Source organism: Nyctereutes procyonoides, unplaced genomic scaffold (assembly GCF_905146905.1).
Source record: "Nyctereutes procyonoides isolate TBG_1078 unplaced genomic scaffold, NYPRO_anot_genome, whole genome shotgun sequence".
Lineage (NCBI taxonomy): Eukaryota > Metazoa > Chordata > Mammalia > Carnivora > Canidae > Nyctereutes > Nyctereutes procyonoides.
In genome coordinates, this window is record NW_026575146.1 from 54,851,354 (window position 1) to 54,870,658 (window position 19,305).

A 19,305-nucleotide genomic window follows, 5' to 3' on the forward strand; every position below is an offset into this window, starting at 1 on the left:
CCAAGCAGCCTCTTTGGCTCTCTGCTGAGAAGCAACAGAATTGCCCCTGTTTCAAATCAGCAGCCCCACCAGCAGCCAATCTGGCTCAAATAGGAGTGATTAAAGAATCCGGATACTCTGCATACAAGTCTTTAAGCTCTATGCCACTAGAGTCAAATCCACAAATGCAGTTTCTCCTGGCAGAAAGTTCTGGTGGGTTTTCTAAGACCCCCATGACCTAATTTAAAGTGTTTTTCTTCTTTTTTCTCAGGCTTTTCTCCTACATAATGCCATGATAAGCTGTTAATTCAATCATTTTCACTTCTCTGCCACCCTTCGTCCTGTGATCAAAGAATATTAGCCACCCTAAAGACACATTAAATAATCAAGCTGTCCACCAGCTACACATCAAAGCATTAATCTCCAATACAGGCATGGCTTAAGGAGTGGCTTAACTGTTTCTTCTTTGCCCACAGCTATTTTTGTACTCCAACAGCTGTCTTGCAGAGACACCTATCTGGATGAAAGTACCTATTAGTGAGCGGCGTTAATAGGGAAAGTGTAAAAAAGAAGAGAGTATATAAACTTGAGAGTAAAAGGAAGTCCTTGTTGGTGGCAGCCACCTTTCAAACTTCTGTGTTATGAGACAAGCAATCCCATTATCCCCTACTTACCCATCTGTTCCCAACTAGTCATCCCCATAACATTTCTCAGCTGCATTTTGTGGTGGCTCCTCTTGCCCTTAATACAAAATTGCATTCTACGTCAGGCAGAGAAGCTGCCTTAGCAAGTAGGATAGTAGTGACAGTGACAGCTTCACTGCCATAGACTATCTGAGATTGTTCACAAAGTGGAATCTAGCTCTATTATGCAGACTGTATCATGAAGGCTCAATAGAGCCTGCTCATCTCTCTTGTATTCTTTTAAATACCCCAATCTGTGCCATCAACTCCAAATTCAAAACACATGTCTGGTCACTGGATAAAAATAATCTTCAGAAACACCGCCCCTCGAATTGAGTATGGGCAAATGAATCAGCCTGAAAGGCTCTGGAGTGAAGGTGAATGGCCTTTTCAGAGCAGTGCAGGGTGATAGCTAGGAACACGGAACCCAAACCCAATGCTTTCTTTAGTCAGGGTGATGGAACAGTTAGCTGCCTTTTAAGGTAAACTATGCTTTCGATTTCATGTCAAATCACGGCAGAAAGCAGGACAGCCAGCCTAATTGATACACACATAACGTGGGTGGATCCTGAAAACGAAATAGATGTTATCTGGTGTGCATACATTATTTGGTTTAAATCCTCTATATTTTTAAAGGGATAGAGGCAGTATTATATGTTAGTATACAAATAACAGCACTGGGGGATGAGACTTATATCTACTGATAGAGAAATACTGTATCTTAAAGGAGAAGAAACATTACAAGAGAAACCAGACTATGTCTGGTTACAACTCTGAACATAATGTTCCCACAGAAGCCTCTGATTGCCCTTCATGTGAGGATTTTGTTGTTGTTTTTAAATATTTTATTTATTTGAGAGAGAGTGAGAAAGAGCACGCAAGAAGGGTGATAGGCAGAGGGAGAAGCAGACTCCCCACTGAGCAAGGAGCCTGATATGGGGCTCAATCCCAGGACCCTGAGATCATGACCTCAGCCAAAGACAGATGCTTAACCAACTGAGCCACCCAGGCATCCCTAAAGAAGATTCTAATTAGGTCCAGAGGAAGGTGAGCCAAGGTTTTCCCTGCTTATCTTTTCCATTCAGTCTTTCACAGTGTAGAGGCAAATGGAAATAGTGAAGAAAGGGTAATGAGCCATGTCCTTTCAGAACTGGAGGAGTGTGCAACATACAAAATAAAAATCTCCAGCGTGAAAACACATCCTGGAATTACAAATTCATGGTGCAGAACTTTCTAGATGTATTGCCAAAAAATTTAAGTTTAAATACCGTAAAGGTTTAGGACAGAGGATGTGATGACACAGCAAAATTTGGGAAAACAACTCTAGTTACTCTGGTAAAACTTTCTTATTGTAAGTTTTTATAATTTAGAGTAAGCCACAGCAGGCCAGAACTGGAAGGGGTCTTAGAGGTGATTTAATGATCTATTTTACAGATGAGAAAAGAGAGGCCTTGAATGGGTGATCATTTTAAGGTCAGTGGTTAATGAGAGGCAGAGATCTCCACAGAACCCCTGTGCCTATTTCTGTGTAATTAACTTATGTCCCATTTTGTTCTGCAGCAGGAGAAGGGGGCTAAGTTAAAGCACTAGAACGAGTGGAAGGGAGACCATTTCTGAGGATCTATCAAGTCTTTATTGATATGAAGATGTCTTTTCATTCCCCTGGCCTCTCTTGGGCATACAGTGTTGGTACAAGGAGTGCCCTATCACAACAGACTAAATCACAACAGACTAACGTGGAAACAAGTGCCTTCTGTTAAGCCAGATACTAGGGACTTTAAAGATATAAAATAATGCTCCTCTTCTCAATTTCCTTTTGTCAGGAAAATACTTTGATAGAAATTTATTTTAATTATTTTGAATGAATTAATGATATTGAATTGAGTAAATATTAAAATTTCTAATTTCTAAAATAAATAATTGATAACTGTAACCTACATACACAAACTCTGTGGGATCCTCAATACTTTTGAAGAGGTACCAGTATCAAAAGATTTAAGAACTGTTGTACTAGAATATCAAGAACTAGAGCCTTACAAACACTGTCCTCCCTCTTTCTTGTCGGGTCTATCTCTCACCTTCATAAGGAACAGGATTCCAGCAACGTGGTTGGCAGACCTGTATGTATAACCAGTGCCAAATCCATGGGGATGGGTGCTTCCTTCATGGGTTGGGTTTAGGGAGAAGAGCAAATGGAGCTGGATTTGAATTTCCAGCTGCCATTTATCAGCTCTGAGAACTGGAAGGGAGCTTCTGTTTCCTTATGTGTGTGAATGGAGACCAACAGAACACCTACCTTCCTGGAGCTGCTCGTGTCAGAAAAGCCCCAGGACAGTGGCTGGCGGCACGTGGTATGTGCTCAGTTGGGCCGTTTATTACTGTGCAAAATCCTGTGCTCCATACAGCATTCTTGAATTTTCACATTCCATATTGAAATGTGAAAAGAACTCATGTTTATTCACCCAAATTTGTCTCTGTATCCTTTTCTCTGTATTTTCTTTGCATCTGATTTTTGGGCCACTCATTGGACTTCTCGGAGTCTAATTTCTGTATTGCAAAGGCAGTGTAATTCCTCATCAGGGCAGTGCAGCTCAGTAATTAAGAGTGGGCTTGGGGCTAGGCTCCACTGGTCTGAATCCCAGCTCTGATCAGCTACTCGTTGCATAACTCGGGGCGAGTTGATAATCTCCATGTACTTCCATTTCTTTTCTGTAAAATGGAGCTCCGTCTGCTTCATAGCGGGTTGTGGGGGATTAAATGGTTTAAGACAAAGTATTTAGGACATTTCCAGGCTTGTAGGAAGCACTGAAAAATGTTAAATAGCTTATCGTGAGTAGCTACAAAATAAGATTAGACCAGATCAGCTTTTCTCCAAGCTTGGTGAGAATTTCTACTGCCTTGTTACCTTCTCTGCTGCTTGGCCTCCCAGGCTTCTGAAGCACAACCAGCCCTGTGCTGGGAGGGCAAGGGGATGAGCCAGCAGTGGGGTGACCATCACTACCGCTCCCTTGAGTTCTAAACTCCCAGATACCTTCATTTCTAACTGGTGCTTAAGTGCTCTCCACCACCAACAGCTAACACTGCAGCTTTTCCCTATGGCTTCTGGAGGCAAGCATTAACCTTTTTCTCAAAAGTTTTGCTTTTCATTGTCCAAGAAAGGCACAGAAGCACAATAAAATTAGACGGTAGTAAAAGCACATAAGCAGTTTTCTTGTAAATGAAATTGAAAACATCAAGGAGGAGCAATTAAAATGACTAATGAGACAAGCTTTCCAGGAAAGGAATATGGGGAACAGATAAAGGACTGGCCTCAGCAGAGCCATTTAACTACCTCGTGATCTCCTATTCCACTTGGGAGTAACACGTGCCCCCGGTTGGTGCAAATCTGGCTTTTTAAAGATACATACAAGGAGCATGAACTCTTAGCTCATGAAAATAAGATTTCACTTGGTTCTCACACTTCACCTGGGACCAGGAAATTACTGTATTTTTCTATTTATTTCCCTATCATCTTGGTGATACAGAGGAAACCACTTGTCTGTAAGGATTTTAAAATACACCATGACTTGTTTTAAAAAGTGGGGGCAGTGTGAGGAGTGTTGCCCAGTGGAAAAAAATTGTTAGTGCTACAACCAGGATAGTCAGAGGTCATTAAAAAAAAAAAAAAAAAGTCCTTCCACAATGGTTGTTGTGGAGAGGGGGCTTTTGTTTTATATAAGGGGTCATGGAAAGCATATCTGAGATGTTTGGGCTGAGACTGAAGGAAGTGAGGGAGCAAGCTTGGGACAGCTAAGAAAGTGCATTTGGATAGTAATGGCAAAAGCAAAGGTCCTGAGGCAGAGACATGCTTAGTTATGGGAGGAATGCCAAGGCCAGTATGACTGGTAGACAGGGGCAGAGAAAGGAGGACAAGAGGTGGAATAGATCAGACTATGCAGGGCGTTGAGGACGTTGGATCTTACTCTGGGAGAAGTGGGAAGACACTGGAGGGCTCTGGGATAATGAATAGCATTTTCGGTGACGGAGGTCCTGCAGAGTATACTCGAGGAAATAGGGCCAGGCTAGGGCATATGGAGAAGTGTAAGATGAGGGAGTGGGTGTGTGTGGCTCAAGGCACATACCGAGTGGAGCCACTTCCCAACATGGAGCTTGCACACATGTGCTCAGCAAAACTTGAAAGAGTGGAAGACTTGAAATCCACATGTTGTCCCTTCTATGTGATTTTGTGCAGGTATACAGGGATGTGGAGAATGTGTGTGGGATGTGTTTTGTAGGGAAAACACCCCTTCTCTTTATAGTTTAGTCCACCATACTTTTCTAAACCTCATCAAATAATTCACTTAAGCCACTGCTGACAAGTTGGCACTAAAGGGTGTTCACAGACGTGATCACTTGATCCTCTAAGTGGCCTGGTGAGGTAAGCATGACTCCCCTCCTTTGGCAAATAAGGACACACAGAGAGGTTCTTGCCTGGGTCATGCAGCTGGCTGGTGACAACTGACAGAGAAGGGCCAAGATTCTCTAGTGCTGACTAAAGGTTCTAAACCACAGCCCAGTTCTGTACCTCTCAGCTACCAATTTACCGAGGCAGTAATGCAGGATTCAAGAAGATTCAGGCACAAGGGGGATACAGTGGAGTCAAGACATTAACATGGAGGAGCCACACCTTGCCTTGTGATCCGGGGACCTGGTCTCTTATCACATAGGGTCACTGAGCTTCTTACCCTCGATATTCTCTCATGGAATGTTCTATATGAACTACATGAAGGCATGGCTTGTGACAAGACACACTGTTGGTAGAAGGGGTGGAGTGCCATTGTTTTGTTTAAAACCCAAGTACGCCTGGGTTTACACAGAACCTGTTCTTGTGTAAGCTGTGGCCTGCATCCATCTGTAAACCAGAAGGGAAGGGGAAGAAATTAAAGTACTTACTAAATAGACATCAAGCACGGAGGCATTATCATCCTGCATTTCCAGAGCGTTTGGCTCAGAAGTCAAGTAGATGGTCCCCTCTTCCAAGGTAAATGTTGAACTGGAAGGTAACCCTTTACTGGAAAAAGAAAGAAGGATAATGAGCATGTGGCTTCCAGAGCAAAATCTGTGGATCCCTCCAAAGTTGTGGCTAATGAGGTGGAGTCTGGGAAAGCTTTTTGGGATAAAAAAAAAAATGATTTAAAAAAAATGATTTTCAGAATTCAAAGGCAATACGGTCCTACCTGGAGAGATGCTCCCTTGAGTTTGAATAATTTGGTCAGTTTATTTTCCGTTTACTGCCCTGCAAGGAACACTTGTTTGTATTTCTAAGAAGTGATTTGTGGGGTCCCCGGCCTCATGAGGGTGGACATCTGTAATCTAGAGGCCCCACCGACCAGCTTGTACTTCAAATAGATTGTTCCTGCTGCTTAGGTTCTCCACTTAGAGTACTCAGGCTCTGCTGGTTTATAAAGATAACCTTGTGCCCGATCAGTATTGATTTCTTTCTTTGTACTGTTCTCTTTTCCTTTTTGGCATGAAAGGTACACTTATAACCTTGATTTTCAAACCTAAATGCACATCAGAATCCCTCAGAGGGTTGGTTAAAACCCACTTTCCTAGGCCCTACCCCCCCACATGTGATGCAGTTGATCTGCAACAGAGCCTGTTGGTTCTCATTGTTAATAAGCTCCAAGGCCTACACTCTGAGTAACAAGGAATTGTGTGGACCCCGAGCACCGTATCACAGGCTTGTGAGGATAGCCTAGGTGTCCTTTTGGTAACAATCAGGACAAGCACCACCAAAGGAATGCAGGTAGACAGTCGTGCCGGAGAGTCCTTAAGAGGGGAAACCACCTTGTCTGGTCACGATACAAGAACCAGTGTCGACTGTTGAAGTAATTGGTCCATTCTGATAGTACTGAGATTGGGAATCCATCTAGGGGCTCAGGGATGCACAGGTTTCCCCCCAATGGAATCAAGGTTATATCTTTAACCTTGGGAAATTTTCCAGGGGAAGGTTTTGCAGGAACGTGACATCCGCCAATAGTGGTGGGAGAATGGGTGCCTCAAGACCTGTGAGAGGGGGCCTGGCCATCACCCAGGTGGAGCCAAGCTGGTAAGGCTGGGAGCAGGAGCGTAGAAGACTGCTCCCTCTCTCACCCCTGCAGGGCCCAGCTCATCCCTTGTGAGGAGTCTGGTCTGAAGCCATTCTCTGAGCTGCTTGTTGGGAGTTTGGTTGCTGCCCAGGAGACTGGTGAGGGCACTGTAACCCGCTGCCCTTCCCTAAGCTACACAAACCTCTCTTTCCGTACATATGAACCCATTAGTTGAAGCTCTGTGACATAGAAATCCTGACCTTTTCAATATTAAAAAAGTATCACCAGAATTGAATGAATCTTAAAAAATCACGTTCATTTGTATTTTTCCTGATCATAAAAGATAATGAAAAAGTTACAAAAATACTAGGCAAGTAAGAAGAAGGGGTGGGAGGAGTCTCCTGGGGGCCTCTTGGCTGGGTCTATGGGAGAACATGGAAATGAAGGGGTACTGAGTACAGAGCCCCTGTACTCTGCCTTAATGGGCTTTCTCTTACATTCCAGACACAGAAAAGAAAAAAAAAATCCTCTTAGTTTTCAAAACCCTAAGCAGGGTTACACAGTGTGGGACACAATCTGTTCTGATGGACTTGAAAGAGCAAGGGGAGCGTGGCCTCTGTCGAGCTGCTGACTGTATACTGTAAACCTTTACAGATTCCTTGGTTTAGTAAACTATCCGCTTTCAAGGGAGGCTGCTCTGAGAAGCACCGTGTGGTAATGATATTGCTCAAGTTCTTTTCTGGGTCAAAAGTAATGATGTAGTGATGGGCTTTAATTGGCCTTTGCTTTTTCAACTGCTACAATGTCACCCACAAAAGATGAATTACTTATCTCCTTAAACGTCAGAGCTAGAAACAAGGTGGTCAAGAAATACATACGTGTGGTATGACTCTGATTTTTATTCCTGGTTTTTTTTTTTGTTCCTATTTTATTTTTATATAATTTTAAATAATAACTAGTGGCTTCTGGGTTATTTTACGATCATAGAATTTATTTGAAGTTCAAAACTAAGCTTCTCCCTTTTTGAGTTTTCAGGTGTGATATTTAAGATTAAGGGTATATAACCCAGAATATTCTGGAAGTGATTTTTAAGTTAGTTCTCTGCCCAAAGTGGAGCTTGAATTCATGATCCCAAGATCAAGAGTTGCATACTGTACTGCTCGACCCAGCCAGGCACCCTGGAAGTAATTTTTCTTAATACATTTTTATTTTTTAATAGTGCAAAATACAGCTTAAAGTCCTCTTCCTTTTTTTTGCCATCCTATTGTATCCAGAGTCACTCCCCTAGAAGTAAACCCATTGAGTATTTTTCAATTTAATATCAATCTTCTACTTTTGGTAACTATGAGTAAGCTACCAGCAAGGTTTAGAAAAAATTTAGGGTATTCTTTGGGATTTAACAGGTACATTTATTATTTTAGCTAAAAAATACTATGATTACAGAAAACCAGAAATACCAGATTTCCTCAGTCTTAGTTAATTTGATAAAAATCAAACTTTATTTGTACTGTTTTCACACATATTAGAATATATAGCATATTAGCTAAATAGAATATTAGTATAATCTGAGCATCAGTTGGGGGATGAAAATGAGGCTCATAGGGACTTATTTATAAGTGTTCTTTATATAACCTGCATATAATTATAAAAGGGCAAATCACCCAGTTAAAAAGTAAGTAAAGGATCTGAACAGACATTCCTCCAAAGAAGAACAAATGGCCAATAAGTGTATGAAAAGATGCTAAACATCAATCATGAGGAGAACGCAAGTAAAAACTATGTGACTACCCCTTCACACCCACTGAGCTGGCTATAATAAAGACAGGCGACAGCAAGAGCTGGAGAGGATGCAAAGAAACTGAAGCCATCCCACGCTGCTGCTGAGACTGTAGAGAAAGTTGCAGCAGCTTTGGGAAACCACACAACCCAGCAATTCTCCTGGATGTAGCTTTTTTTAATTTTTTATTTATGATAGTCACATAGAGAGAGGGGCAGAGACATAGGCAGAGGGAGAAGCAGGCTCCATGCACCGGGAACCCGACGTGGGATTCGATCCCGGGTCTCCAGGATCGCGCCCTGGGCCAAAGGCAGGCGCCAAACCGCTGCGCCACCCAGGGATCCCACTGGATGTAGCTTTTTTTTTTTTTTTTAAATTTTTTTAAATTTATTTATTTATTTATGATAGTCACACAGAATGAGAGAGAGAGGCAGAGACACAGGCAGAGGGAGAAGCAGGCTCCACGCACCGGGAGCCCGACGTGGGATTCGATCCCGGGTCTCCAGGATCGCGCCCTGGGCCAAAGGCAGGCGCCAAACCGCTGCGCCACCCAGGGATCCCTGGATGTAGCTTTGAGAAAAAGGAAGACAAGTGCCCACACCAAAACTTGCATACAAATGCTCCCAGTCGCATTCTTTGGAATAGTCCCCAAGTGTCAATAACCCAAATGCCCACCAGTTGATGAACATTAAATAATTCCCACAATGGAATATTACTTGGCAATAAGAAATAATGAAGAACTGATATGTGCAACAACAGGGGTGAATCTAGAGAGACAGAGGCAGATGAGTGGTCGCCAAGGTGGGGTGGGGGTGGGGAATAGGGGAATGACTGCTATTGGGTGTGGAGTTTTGGGATATTGAAAACACTCTAAAACTCTTCTAGTAATACACAACTTTGTGAATATACTAAAGGCACAAAACTGTTCCTTTAGATGGAGAAATTTTATAGTAAGTGAAATGTCTTAAGTGAAGAGCTTCACAAGGCACCTAAGGGTCATGATTTTAAAATTGATTGCTCAGTGCACAGTACTAGAAATACCAAATCTGATGGAATAGTTTAGGTCACATCAATTTTAGAGCTGTTTTGAGTAAATTCCTGATTAATAAGGCAGTTACTCAAAAACATTTTTTCCTCAGAGGGGAAAAAAAAAAATCTAGTTGACCTGGCAACATGAAAGAACTGGGCTCTGAGATTTCACGCTGTGGGGTGAAGAGACCATGCGTGCAGGTCCGTGGAAGCCTGAGGAACCCTCTACAACATTTCAGGACTAACTGATGTGGTGCAGCACCCAGGTAATGGGAGCTCCATCCAGGGCACCCAGCATTCTCTGGCCTCTTCTGTTTACATCATCTCTGACCGATCCCTCCAGTTTTTGTCACCCCAATGCCTCTAACTTCACAGCTGAGGGAACTGAGGACCAGGCAGGGAGGTGCAGGTAGTTGGCCAGGGTCACACTGCAACTGAGTAGAGTTTAGGATCTGAACTTTGTTTTCCAATTAAACACTTTTTCTAGGGCTAGCTCTGCTGAAATTTTAGAAATTTGCCCTTGTTGTCGAAACTGCAGTAGCATAGGTAGACGTGCCTAGGAGCTTGAAAATAATCCTGGGATCCAGCAAAAACAAAGGCAATTTATGGTGTTGGATATGACCCCACAGATCTTTGAGGAGAGTAAAGATGTCCAGGAAGGTTTGGGGAAAAGTAAGCAAAATATGCTTTATAAATAAACATAATTTTTCTTCCTTAAAAAGTTAAAAATAGAATTACCCTGTGAGCCAACAATTCCATTTCTGGGTATATACCCCCAAAGAACTAAGAACAGAGTCTGAGATATTTGTTTACCCAGTATTATGGGCTAAACGGTGTGTCTCCTCTAAACCCCCATTTATACTTTGAAGTACTTCACAATGTGTGTCTATTTGGAGATGAGGTAATTAAGGTTAAATAAGATCGTTAGTCTCTGATCCAGTATGACTGGTGCCCTTCAAAGAGGAGATTAGGGAGGGGCACCTGGGTGGCTCAGTTGGTTGAGTATCTGACTCTTGGTTTCAGCTCAGGTCATGATCTCAGGGTCCTGAGATTGATCCCTGCATTGGGCTCTGTGCTTGGTATGGAGTCTGATTGATCCTCTCTCTCTGCTCCTCCCTCTCTTATAAATAAATAAAATCTTAAAAAGATTAGGACACAGGCATGCACAGTGTATGAAGACAGAGGGGAAATGACAGCCATTGACCAGCCAAGGAGAGAGGCCTCCTAAGAGACCAACCCTGTTGCCACCTTGATCTTGGACTTCTAAGCCTCAGAACCATGAGAAAATAAACTTTTCTTGCTCAGGCCACTTGGTCTATGGTATTTTGTTATGGCAGTCCTAACAAATGAATACACCCATGTTCACAGCACCATTATTCACAGGAGCCAACAGGTGGAAGCAACCCAATTGCCCACTGATGAATGAATGGACAAACAAAATTGATACATACACATAATGCAATATTATTCCCTCTTCAAAAGGAAGCAAATTCTGACAGTATAATGTCCTACAGATTCATCCATTAACATGAGTGAAATAAAGCAGTTATTAAAAGACAAATACTATGGGGACGCCTGGGTGGTTCAGTGGTTGGGTGTCTGCCTTCAGCCCAGGGAGTGATCCTGGGGTCCCCTGATCAAGTCCCGCATCAGGCCCCCCGCATGGAGCCTGCTTCTCCCTCTGCCTGTGTCTCTCATGAATAAATAAATAAAAAAAAAATCTTAATTCGCCTTCATTTAAAAAAAAGAAATACTGTGTAATTCCACCTTAATGAGGTACCTAGAGTAGTCAAATGCAGAGGCAGAAAGGGGAATGGTGGTGGGTGGGGGCGGGAGGCGCGGGGAATGAGGAGCCGTTTCATGGGGACAGAGTTTCAATTCTGCCAGAGGAAAAGAGTTCTGGGGGTGGGTTGCACAATAACGGGAGTGTACGTAACAGTATTGAACTGAATGCTTAAAAGTGGTTAAGATGGGAAGTTTTATGTCATGCGTGTGTTACCACAATAAAAAGAGGATAATATTTAACAAGAATACTTAAGCTTCCAACATTTTAATTACTAAAATGACAGATGAAAGAATTCTAAATCCTCAGGCGCGTATATGGTGAAGTCCCAGTAAGTGCACTCAGGATAACCCGACATTAATACCTCTTGGCGGGGACTGAAAGCTACAGAACCAATCCAGGAACCTGCCTTTACGTTTGCCGTGCTCCTTACTCAGTGCGTGCCCAGCGAGATCAGAGTACAGAACTGGCAGGTCCCTCCCCTAAAAGAGAACGCACTTTAGGAAAACAGATACCCGAGCGGATAGAGCATGAACTTTGGAATTCGATGATTTAGCTTTGAATTCTGGCTCTTCTTAGCTCGGTGTGATACTGGCTAAGTTTCTTAACCCTCCCGAGCTCTCGTTTCCTACATATAAAAGGAGAAAAACACCAAACATGCAGGAGTGATGAGGGTAATGAACGTACAACGCAAACACACACCCATTTATGAATCTTGTGGTCGAGGCACTAGGATGTAGCAGGTTCAAATCAGCATCTCCGCCTCCTGGAGTTTACACAGTATCAAGGCAGACAGACCATGGGATAAATTCTTAAAACACAGAGGAGAGACACGAGTGAGTGAGTGGTGTGGATCATCTGTAAACAGCAAACTCTTCCTTGCTCCGCCAGTGGAGTCAGGCAGGAGCCAGACACCAGGGGACACGTGTAGGTCCCCTGTACTCCATGGGGCACCCTCCGGCACTCTGAAGTGTCCCACTGCAGTGCATCCCCACCCCCCTGACAGCTCTCTGCAAAGATCACATGCCAACTGCCTCTGGAATGGATGGTCAGCTACCGGTTGCACAACTGTTTTTTTTTTTTTTTTTTTTTTTTTTTTAGTCACTTGCTTTGCAAGTCCTGCAGGTTTGTTTTGGGCTTCTGCTGAAACTGATAATGAAAATTATTCATTTTTCACATCCTGTGATGTTTTTAGCAAGGAGATGAGGAAAGGTTCTACACGCCATGGAGGATAAAGCGGTCTCTTTCCTAATCAAGAAGCGCCTCACATAGAACATAAAGTATTTGTGATTAAGAGCCTGTGTATGTGAATGTCCATTGCTACTTAAAAAAATTAATGAAATGTAAATGTTAAAGGAATAGGGAGATAATGCAAGAATAAACCATCCAACCCAACTAAATGCATCCATAGCCTGCAGCAAATTCCTCCTTCCTTGAAGATGCCTCAGATAGTAAAGATTGGTTCTAAAAAGGAATTTCACTTAAATGTCTGAGCCACTGATCAATTTCACGTTTGTCTTCCCTTCTGACGTTGGCGGATATTCTTGCTATTTAGCCCTAATTTCTTCCTGTACCGTGGGTTTCTTGGGCACACGCCTATTTGGAATCAATCTCTAATTTGATAGTTTTCCAGATTGCTTTTTAGGTCACTGTAAGTGGGAGCATCTCTCTTGGGAGCAATGCCCTCACAATCCAACAACAATGGCAGAGGGCCTGCCATTCCTTAGCCTTGCAGCTTGGGAAGATCCATTTCTAGAAGCAATGTTACGTGACTAGGTTTAAGAGCCTGGCTGCCTGCCTGGGCTCTGCACCATCAACTTTTGCCACGATTCCCTCAATTCAGACTGTCTGAGGGCTAATTGAGCCTAATTTGCAACAAGGCTTTCAGGAAACTGTTAATCCACCCAGTCGTGTTCTTCCCTTGTACAATCAGAGGAGCTGCCAATACTTTGCAGCTGCTCTGGGCTCTGCACACATGGCAAGCCTGTCCTAGGTAAGAGCTGTTCGGGAGGGGGCATTTCAGGGGGCAGTGCTCCCCCCGGGGAGCAGACGTTAATGATTCCAGGATGACACGGAGGCCTCTCTGTCACTTATAAAAACGTTCCTTTCCGTTAGTAACACCATTAGTTTGGCTTCATTGGAGAGCATTAGCCTGGCTGGACTGTTGAAAAGTCATCGATGGTTTTATGGCCTGGAACACTCTGATTTCTGTTTGCAGACCTAATGAATGTTTTAGAGCTAATTCCCAAGGGAACATTTGCTCAGGGGACATATGTTACGCTCCACAGTTTTTGTCTTTAAAAGTTATCCTCTCATTGTCTGGATGTTCTTTTATCAAAGTAATAAAAATATATCACATGATGCAATTGACTTACGACGAAAAGCAACAACCTCCTGACCCCCGAGCCCCACTCCAGGGGCAGCTTCTTCAGAGATCTCTCTCTCTTTCTCTCTCCTTTTAAGCATTTCTGGTGGTTCCTTTCATACCTTTTGATGAATCAGGGGATAAAAGGTATTCTCAACCTAAAAGCATCATTTATTGATTCCATCAGAGGGCGTGAACCTCTCCTACACCACACTTCTCCCCAGCATTTGCTATTTATGTTTAGTTTGTAACTGAATAGTACACCTAACCTTTTTTTATTTCATCTACTAGATATCTTTATTTTCCTGTATTACTTTCTTTGTCCCCCTGCTTTCCTCTCTCACTTTGCATTAGATACACTTACCCTTTTTTTTAAAATCTCTACTTTGTCATGGCTGTTAATATTTATATTCTATCTTGTAGCTACAACCACATTTTTCCTGCCTTGTCCATGGATTGATTCTAAAATTAGAAAACTGATGCACAGAATTTATGACTATGTAAATATTGTTAATGCCTGGCCAACAGGGAGTGAGCATTCTGTTTCCCTCTCTGGATTCAAAGCCATGGTTGCTGGGCCACTCAAAGAAAAATGTTCCCAATGAGATCAAGTGGAATCTTTTTTTTTTTTTTTTTTTTTAGTTTTTTGCTTAAATTCACCATGTGTTAGGCTGCTTCGTGTTAGGGGTTTTTTGCCCTTTAGAAATGGACTGCCATGGGGTTTAAACCCAGAGAGTGTGTAGACTGAGGGTGGAGGAGGCCTAAACATGAGCCCTGTCCTCTGATTATTAGTGACTAGTCTGGGCAAGTCTTGACCCCGAGCTCCTGCTTTCTCCTCTAGAAATAGGAATGACAGGTCCTGCCCTGCCCATCTAGGGCCATCAAGAGACCCAAGTCAGATAACGCACATGACAGTGAATGCCGACAGAGTCATGCTTGTCTGTACCATGACTTTTACCTCTGGGACTCTTGCCTCTCTTGCGGTGGGGGTGGGGCTTGGATCACATCTGCTTGCACAGACAGGTTTATCTAACATTTCACAAAGAATTCCTTTTCCGCTATTTTAAGTTCAGCTACCAGAACGTTACCTGATAAGAAAAGCGGATGGGATAACTCTCCCTGTAGACAAAACCCACCAGGGCAGCCTAGTCTCTCTCAAAGGCTGCAAGTACTTGTTGAGCCCTAGAGATGCAGGCTCATTCCAGCATGGCTCAGACACATGTGATGGTCAAGTCAACACCATGTGCCTCTCCCAGGAGGGCTCAGATCTGGCTGCAGTGGTGGGAGGGCTGAGGCGGCTACAGGGTGTGGAACTCTGGAGTTTAGGGCTCCTACTTGCAACCCCGATAGCACCTGCATGCAACAAAGCTCACACTTATGCCAGGATGGGGCGTCTCTTTCATGGGGAGCTCAGGGGCTGAGTGCACAGCCAAGTGTGCTGGATGTCCCAGGGGGGCCCCAGTGAAGTGGGAAGCCCTGGGCCATGGTCACTGCCTGACGGCTCCACCACCTACCTTCCTAACCTGCCCTGCCACACGGGGTGGGGGCTTTCAGAGGGATCTGCTGCTCTCTTTCTGCCTTGTGGCCGTTTCTGCTGCTGTCTTGCGCTTTCCACCTTCTGCTAGTTTTACACAAGGAGGCAGCCGGTTCCTCCTGGAGGCAGGTGGAGTGGCAGTCCCTCTCCTGGGAATCAGTAGATGGCTGCCCCGGGGGTCTGGTGCTGGCCTGGAGCTTGACGCTCTCCCCCCATAAGTGAACACCCAAGACATAAAGCCCATGGCAGACACAGCACACAGAGCAGCACTCTGACCCGGCAGGTCAAGACAGAAGCCAACACTGTGCTGCTGGGGGCAGGCATGGTGGGAACAGGAAGTTGAGGTGATGGCTCCCAGAGCAGGGCCAGCTGAGCTCCCAGCACCAGCAACAGGAGCTGCACAGAAGAATGGGGGGAATGAGTGTGTGGGTGTGTGTGTGTGTGTTGGGGGGGGCTCTGGGGAGAAGCCTCTTCTGCAAAGGAACCCTCCTTCAAGGTCAGGGGCCTTTCCTACCACACATCTCTAGGAGGTTTATTTTCCTTTCCAACACCCTCCCACACACACGCTTAAAGCTAGCAGTTGTTGTTGAGAGTGATGTTTGTACTGTGATGACTGTACTGCACACATGATTTCATCAAATCAGGAATGATAACCCTGTTAGGTTGGGTCTCTTGCTATCTGTTTGTAATGTGGGGACTAAGGCTAACTCGGCGAACCACCGGGAGTAAATGGTGGCATCTGGATTTAACCCAGGCTGACAACTGGAGCCATGGCCTACACACATTGCCTCCAAATATCCAACTACTGCAGACAATGAGCTCTTTGCTGCATTTCTAAGATCCTCTCCACAACAATGGTTCAATTATGAAAGAAAAGAGATCTATGGGTCCATCTCGCAGGGACCAGTCTATTACTCTATGTAAGTCTCGATTGTCTGACTTAAGTGGAGCAGCAGATATAGAAACTGAAGAACAGCCAGAGGAACTCTGATACCCTGTGCACAAAAATTAATTTGAGATGAATCACAGACAACATGGGAAAGCTAAAACTGTTCAGCTTCTGGAAGAAAAGAAAGGAGAAGGTGTCCATGACTTCGGGGGTCCTGACCAGCAAGGGGTAGAAGGGAGCTTTCTTGTGTTAGGGGAATCTTTATCTGGGTCTGGGTGATGGTTACTTTATTGTGATCTGGGTGATGGTTACTTGCGTGTACACATCAGTCAAAATTTATGGAACTTCACATTTGAGATTTGTGGATGTGACTGTAAATTATATTTCAATAATGAACTACCAGCATCAAAAATAGTATCTACTTTTATACTCAGTAAACTATGTCATTCGCCCAAATGTATACTGAGTGCCTTGTCTGTTGTAGGTACTTGTACCTACTGTTTGTAGGTGCAAGCAAAACATAAGTTGGTAAATCGTTCATGCATTGCTGGGTCATTGACTTAAAGTCTTTGAAAAATGTAGGAGAAATATAAATGCTACAAAGAAGCAAATAAGTATATATATCATTACAATATAATATTAAAAAATAAAAAACCTTGACAAAATAATTTCTCTTAGACACACAGCACTCAATCACACTTAGGATCTCTTGGAAAACATGTCTTCTGTCCATATCGGCAGACCTTAGTATCAGAATTAATTCTCTTCCCAGAGTGCTTATCCATGGAGTTGAGAGAAAATATATTTAAGTAGGTCCCAGAGGTAAGGCTCAGGGGGATAAAACAAATTCTAATATAAGCACCCCACAAAACAGCCCCAGCTGGGCGGCATGTGCTGAAAGCCAGGGTGATTGTACTCTTAAGCTACAGCAAAGCATCACAAAGGCAATGGGAACTTGGGGTCTTGTCAATCCCAGTAGACCCATGGCCTCCATAGCTGGGAGCAGCAGTACAGTATGTGCTTTGGATACTGTATGTGGAAGAATGAGCTGGAACAAGAGGCAGGGTGGCTGACTTCCGGTACCAAGTCAGGTGCACTGTTGGGACGCACAGGGGCTAAGGAGCTGGGTGAGCCATTTCACTTCTCTGGGCTCCAGCTTCCTCCCTGTAAACATCAGAGCTTTGCTTTTGATGAAGTCTTTCCAGCTTCCAAAAGCTTGGATTCTTTCAGAAGCTTGGATATGCCTTTTGCTGTGTAAGCTGACAGGACCCAAAAGGGTTTAAGAGAAAGTGACCAGGAGATAACTCCTCTCCAACCTCAGCACGATACACTGCCCCTCAGTGACCTCCCTCCCACAGACAGTGGTCGGCGGCTGGATGCTCGGCTACTTCGTGACCTTACTTGCTCTAAGGATTGGGAAAAAAAAATCCAGAAAAGCAAAGCTTTTTTCAGAGGGATGGTGTTAGAGGTTGAATTGTGTTGAACTCCAGACCCCCAGTACCTCTGAACTGGGCCCTACTTGGGAATAGGGTCACTTCAGATGACTTTGCACCACAGCAGGGTGGGCTGTCATCCCGTGTGACTGAGATCCCGGGGTGCACCTGGGGAACAGCACGTGGGGGCGAAGGCACAGATGGGGGTGATGCTTCTATAAGCTGAGGAATGCCAAAGACTGCAAACCACCAGGCAACAATATAGATTCTCCCTCACAGGCTTGGGAAGGCGGCAACATGAGCAACATGGTGGGCTCCTGGCCTCCAGACGCGGGGGAGACAAGAGGCTTCTGTGTCGGCCACATGAGTGTGTGGTACTTTGGGACAGCAATCCTAGCAAACCTGTGCGGGGAGCTATTGGTGCTCCCACGAAAACCTTGCTTTGGTCAATGGGCTGGCTCGCTCGCGCTCGCTCTCCCCCACCTTAGCCCATAACACCAGTCACCTCACCCCAGCATTCAGGAAATTAGTATTCTGCGGACCTGAAAGAAGTACCATTCCTATTCTTTGCTGAATACTACATGTTAAATTTATTTTTATTTTTTAAAGATCTTATTTATTTATCAATGGGAAACAGAGAGAGAGGCACAGGCAGAGGGAGAAACAGGCTCCACGCAGGGAGCCCAATGCGGGACTCGATCTGGGGACCCCAGGACCACACCCTGGGCTAAAGGCAGGCGCTAAACAACGCTAAACCGCTGACCCACCCAGGGATCCCCTGAATACTACGTTTTTTTAAAAAAAGAACTTTATTATTTTTTTAAGATTTTATTTATTCATGAGAGACACACAGAGGCAGAGACACAGATAGAGGGAGAAGCGGGCTCCCTGTGGGGAGCCTGATGTGGAACTTGATCCAAAGACCCTGGGATCACGCCCTGAGCTCAAGGCAGATGCTCAACCCCTGAACCCCCTAGGCATCCCTGAACACTACATTTCTAACTTGAAAAAGTAAGGCCCCTTTTCAGTCAAATCCAAAAGGCATTCATTGAGGCTTTATTATTTACCAAAAATCATTAGATAATATTTGAGCCCTATCTTTCAGGCTGGACTTGGGTCCTCCTTACACCAGAATGCTAAAAATGCAGAGGGCTTAAATGACCACCGTCAGCATAAGCGTGGCATCATTTAGTCAATGTCCAAATTACTATCAAGTCTGCGGAAACTGTTGGAAAAAATAATATGAGAACAGATTACAAGGCAGCTTTGCTTTCACAGATGTATATTATAATTCTAACTGTTCAGGGCGATCAGAAACCCATAAGCAGAATTGATTTTCAGTGTGGCTGGTGGCTTCAAGGAGGTTCAGAATGACAAGAAGTTTCTTATACGTGGTGAGGCCAATGCCAAACTAATTTTTAAAAAAATTTTTTTTAAAAATTTATTTATGATAGTCAGAGAGAGAGAGAGAGAGAGAGAGAGAGAGAGAGAGGCAGAGACATAAGCTGAGGGAGAAGCAGGCTCCATGCACCGGGAGCTCGACGTGGGATTCGATCCCGGGTCTCCAGGATCGTTCCCTGGGCCAAAGGCAGGCGCTAAACCACTGCGCCACCCAGGGATCCCCAATGCCAAACTAATTATAAGCTCTGATCTGAATAATTGGAAGATGTCACATAAACTACTAGTCTCTGCCAGACAGGTCAACACCCTGTCCTGAGTCATTAAAAACAGAAGCAGAAAACAAACAAACAAACAAACAAAC

At 44.1% G+C, this 19,305-nt stretch overlaps 1 protein-coding gene across 3 annotated transcripts in view; it reads right to left on the minus strand.

The window, feature by feature from the left end:
* Window positions 1-19,305, minus strand: part of PIP5K1B (phosphatidylinositol-4-phosphate 5-kinase type 1 beta) — a 299,598-nt gene that overhangs the window by 15,801 nt on the left and 264,492 nt on the right. For all 3 annotated transcript variants that reach the window (XM_055310888.1, XM_055310890.1, XM_055310889.1), the window contains one exon: window positions 5,595-5,712. In XM_055310888.1, the coding sequence (XP_055166863.1) occupies window positions 5,595-5,712 (118 nt within the window). The remainder of the gene's footprint in view (window positions 1-5,594; window positions 5,713-19,305) is intronic.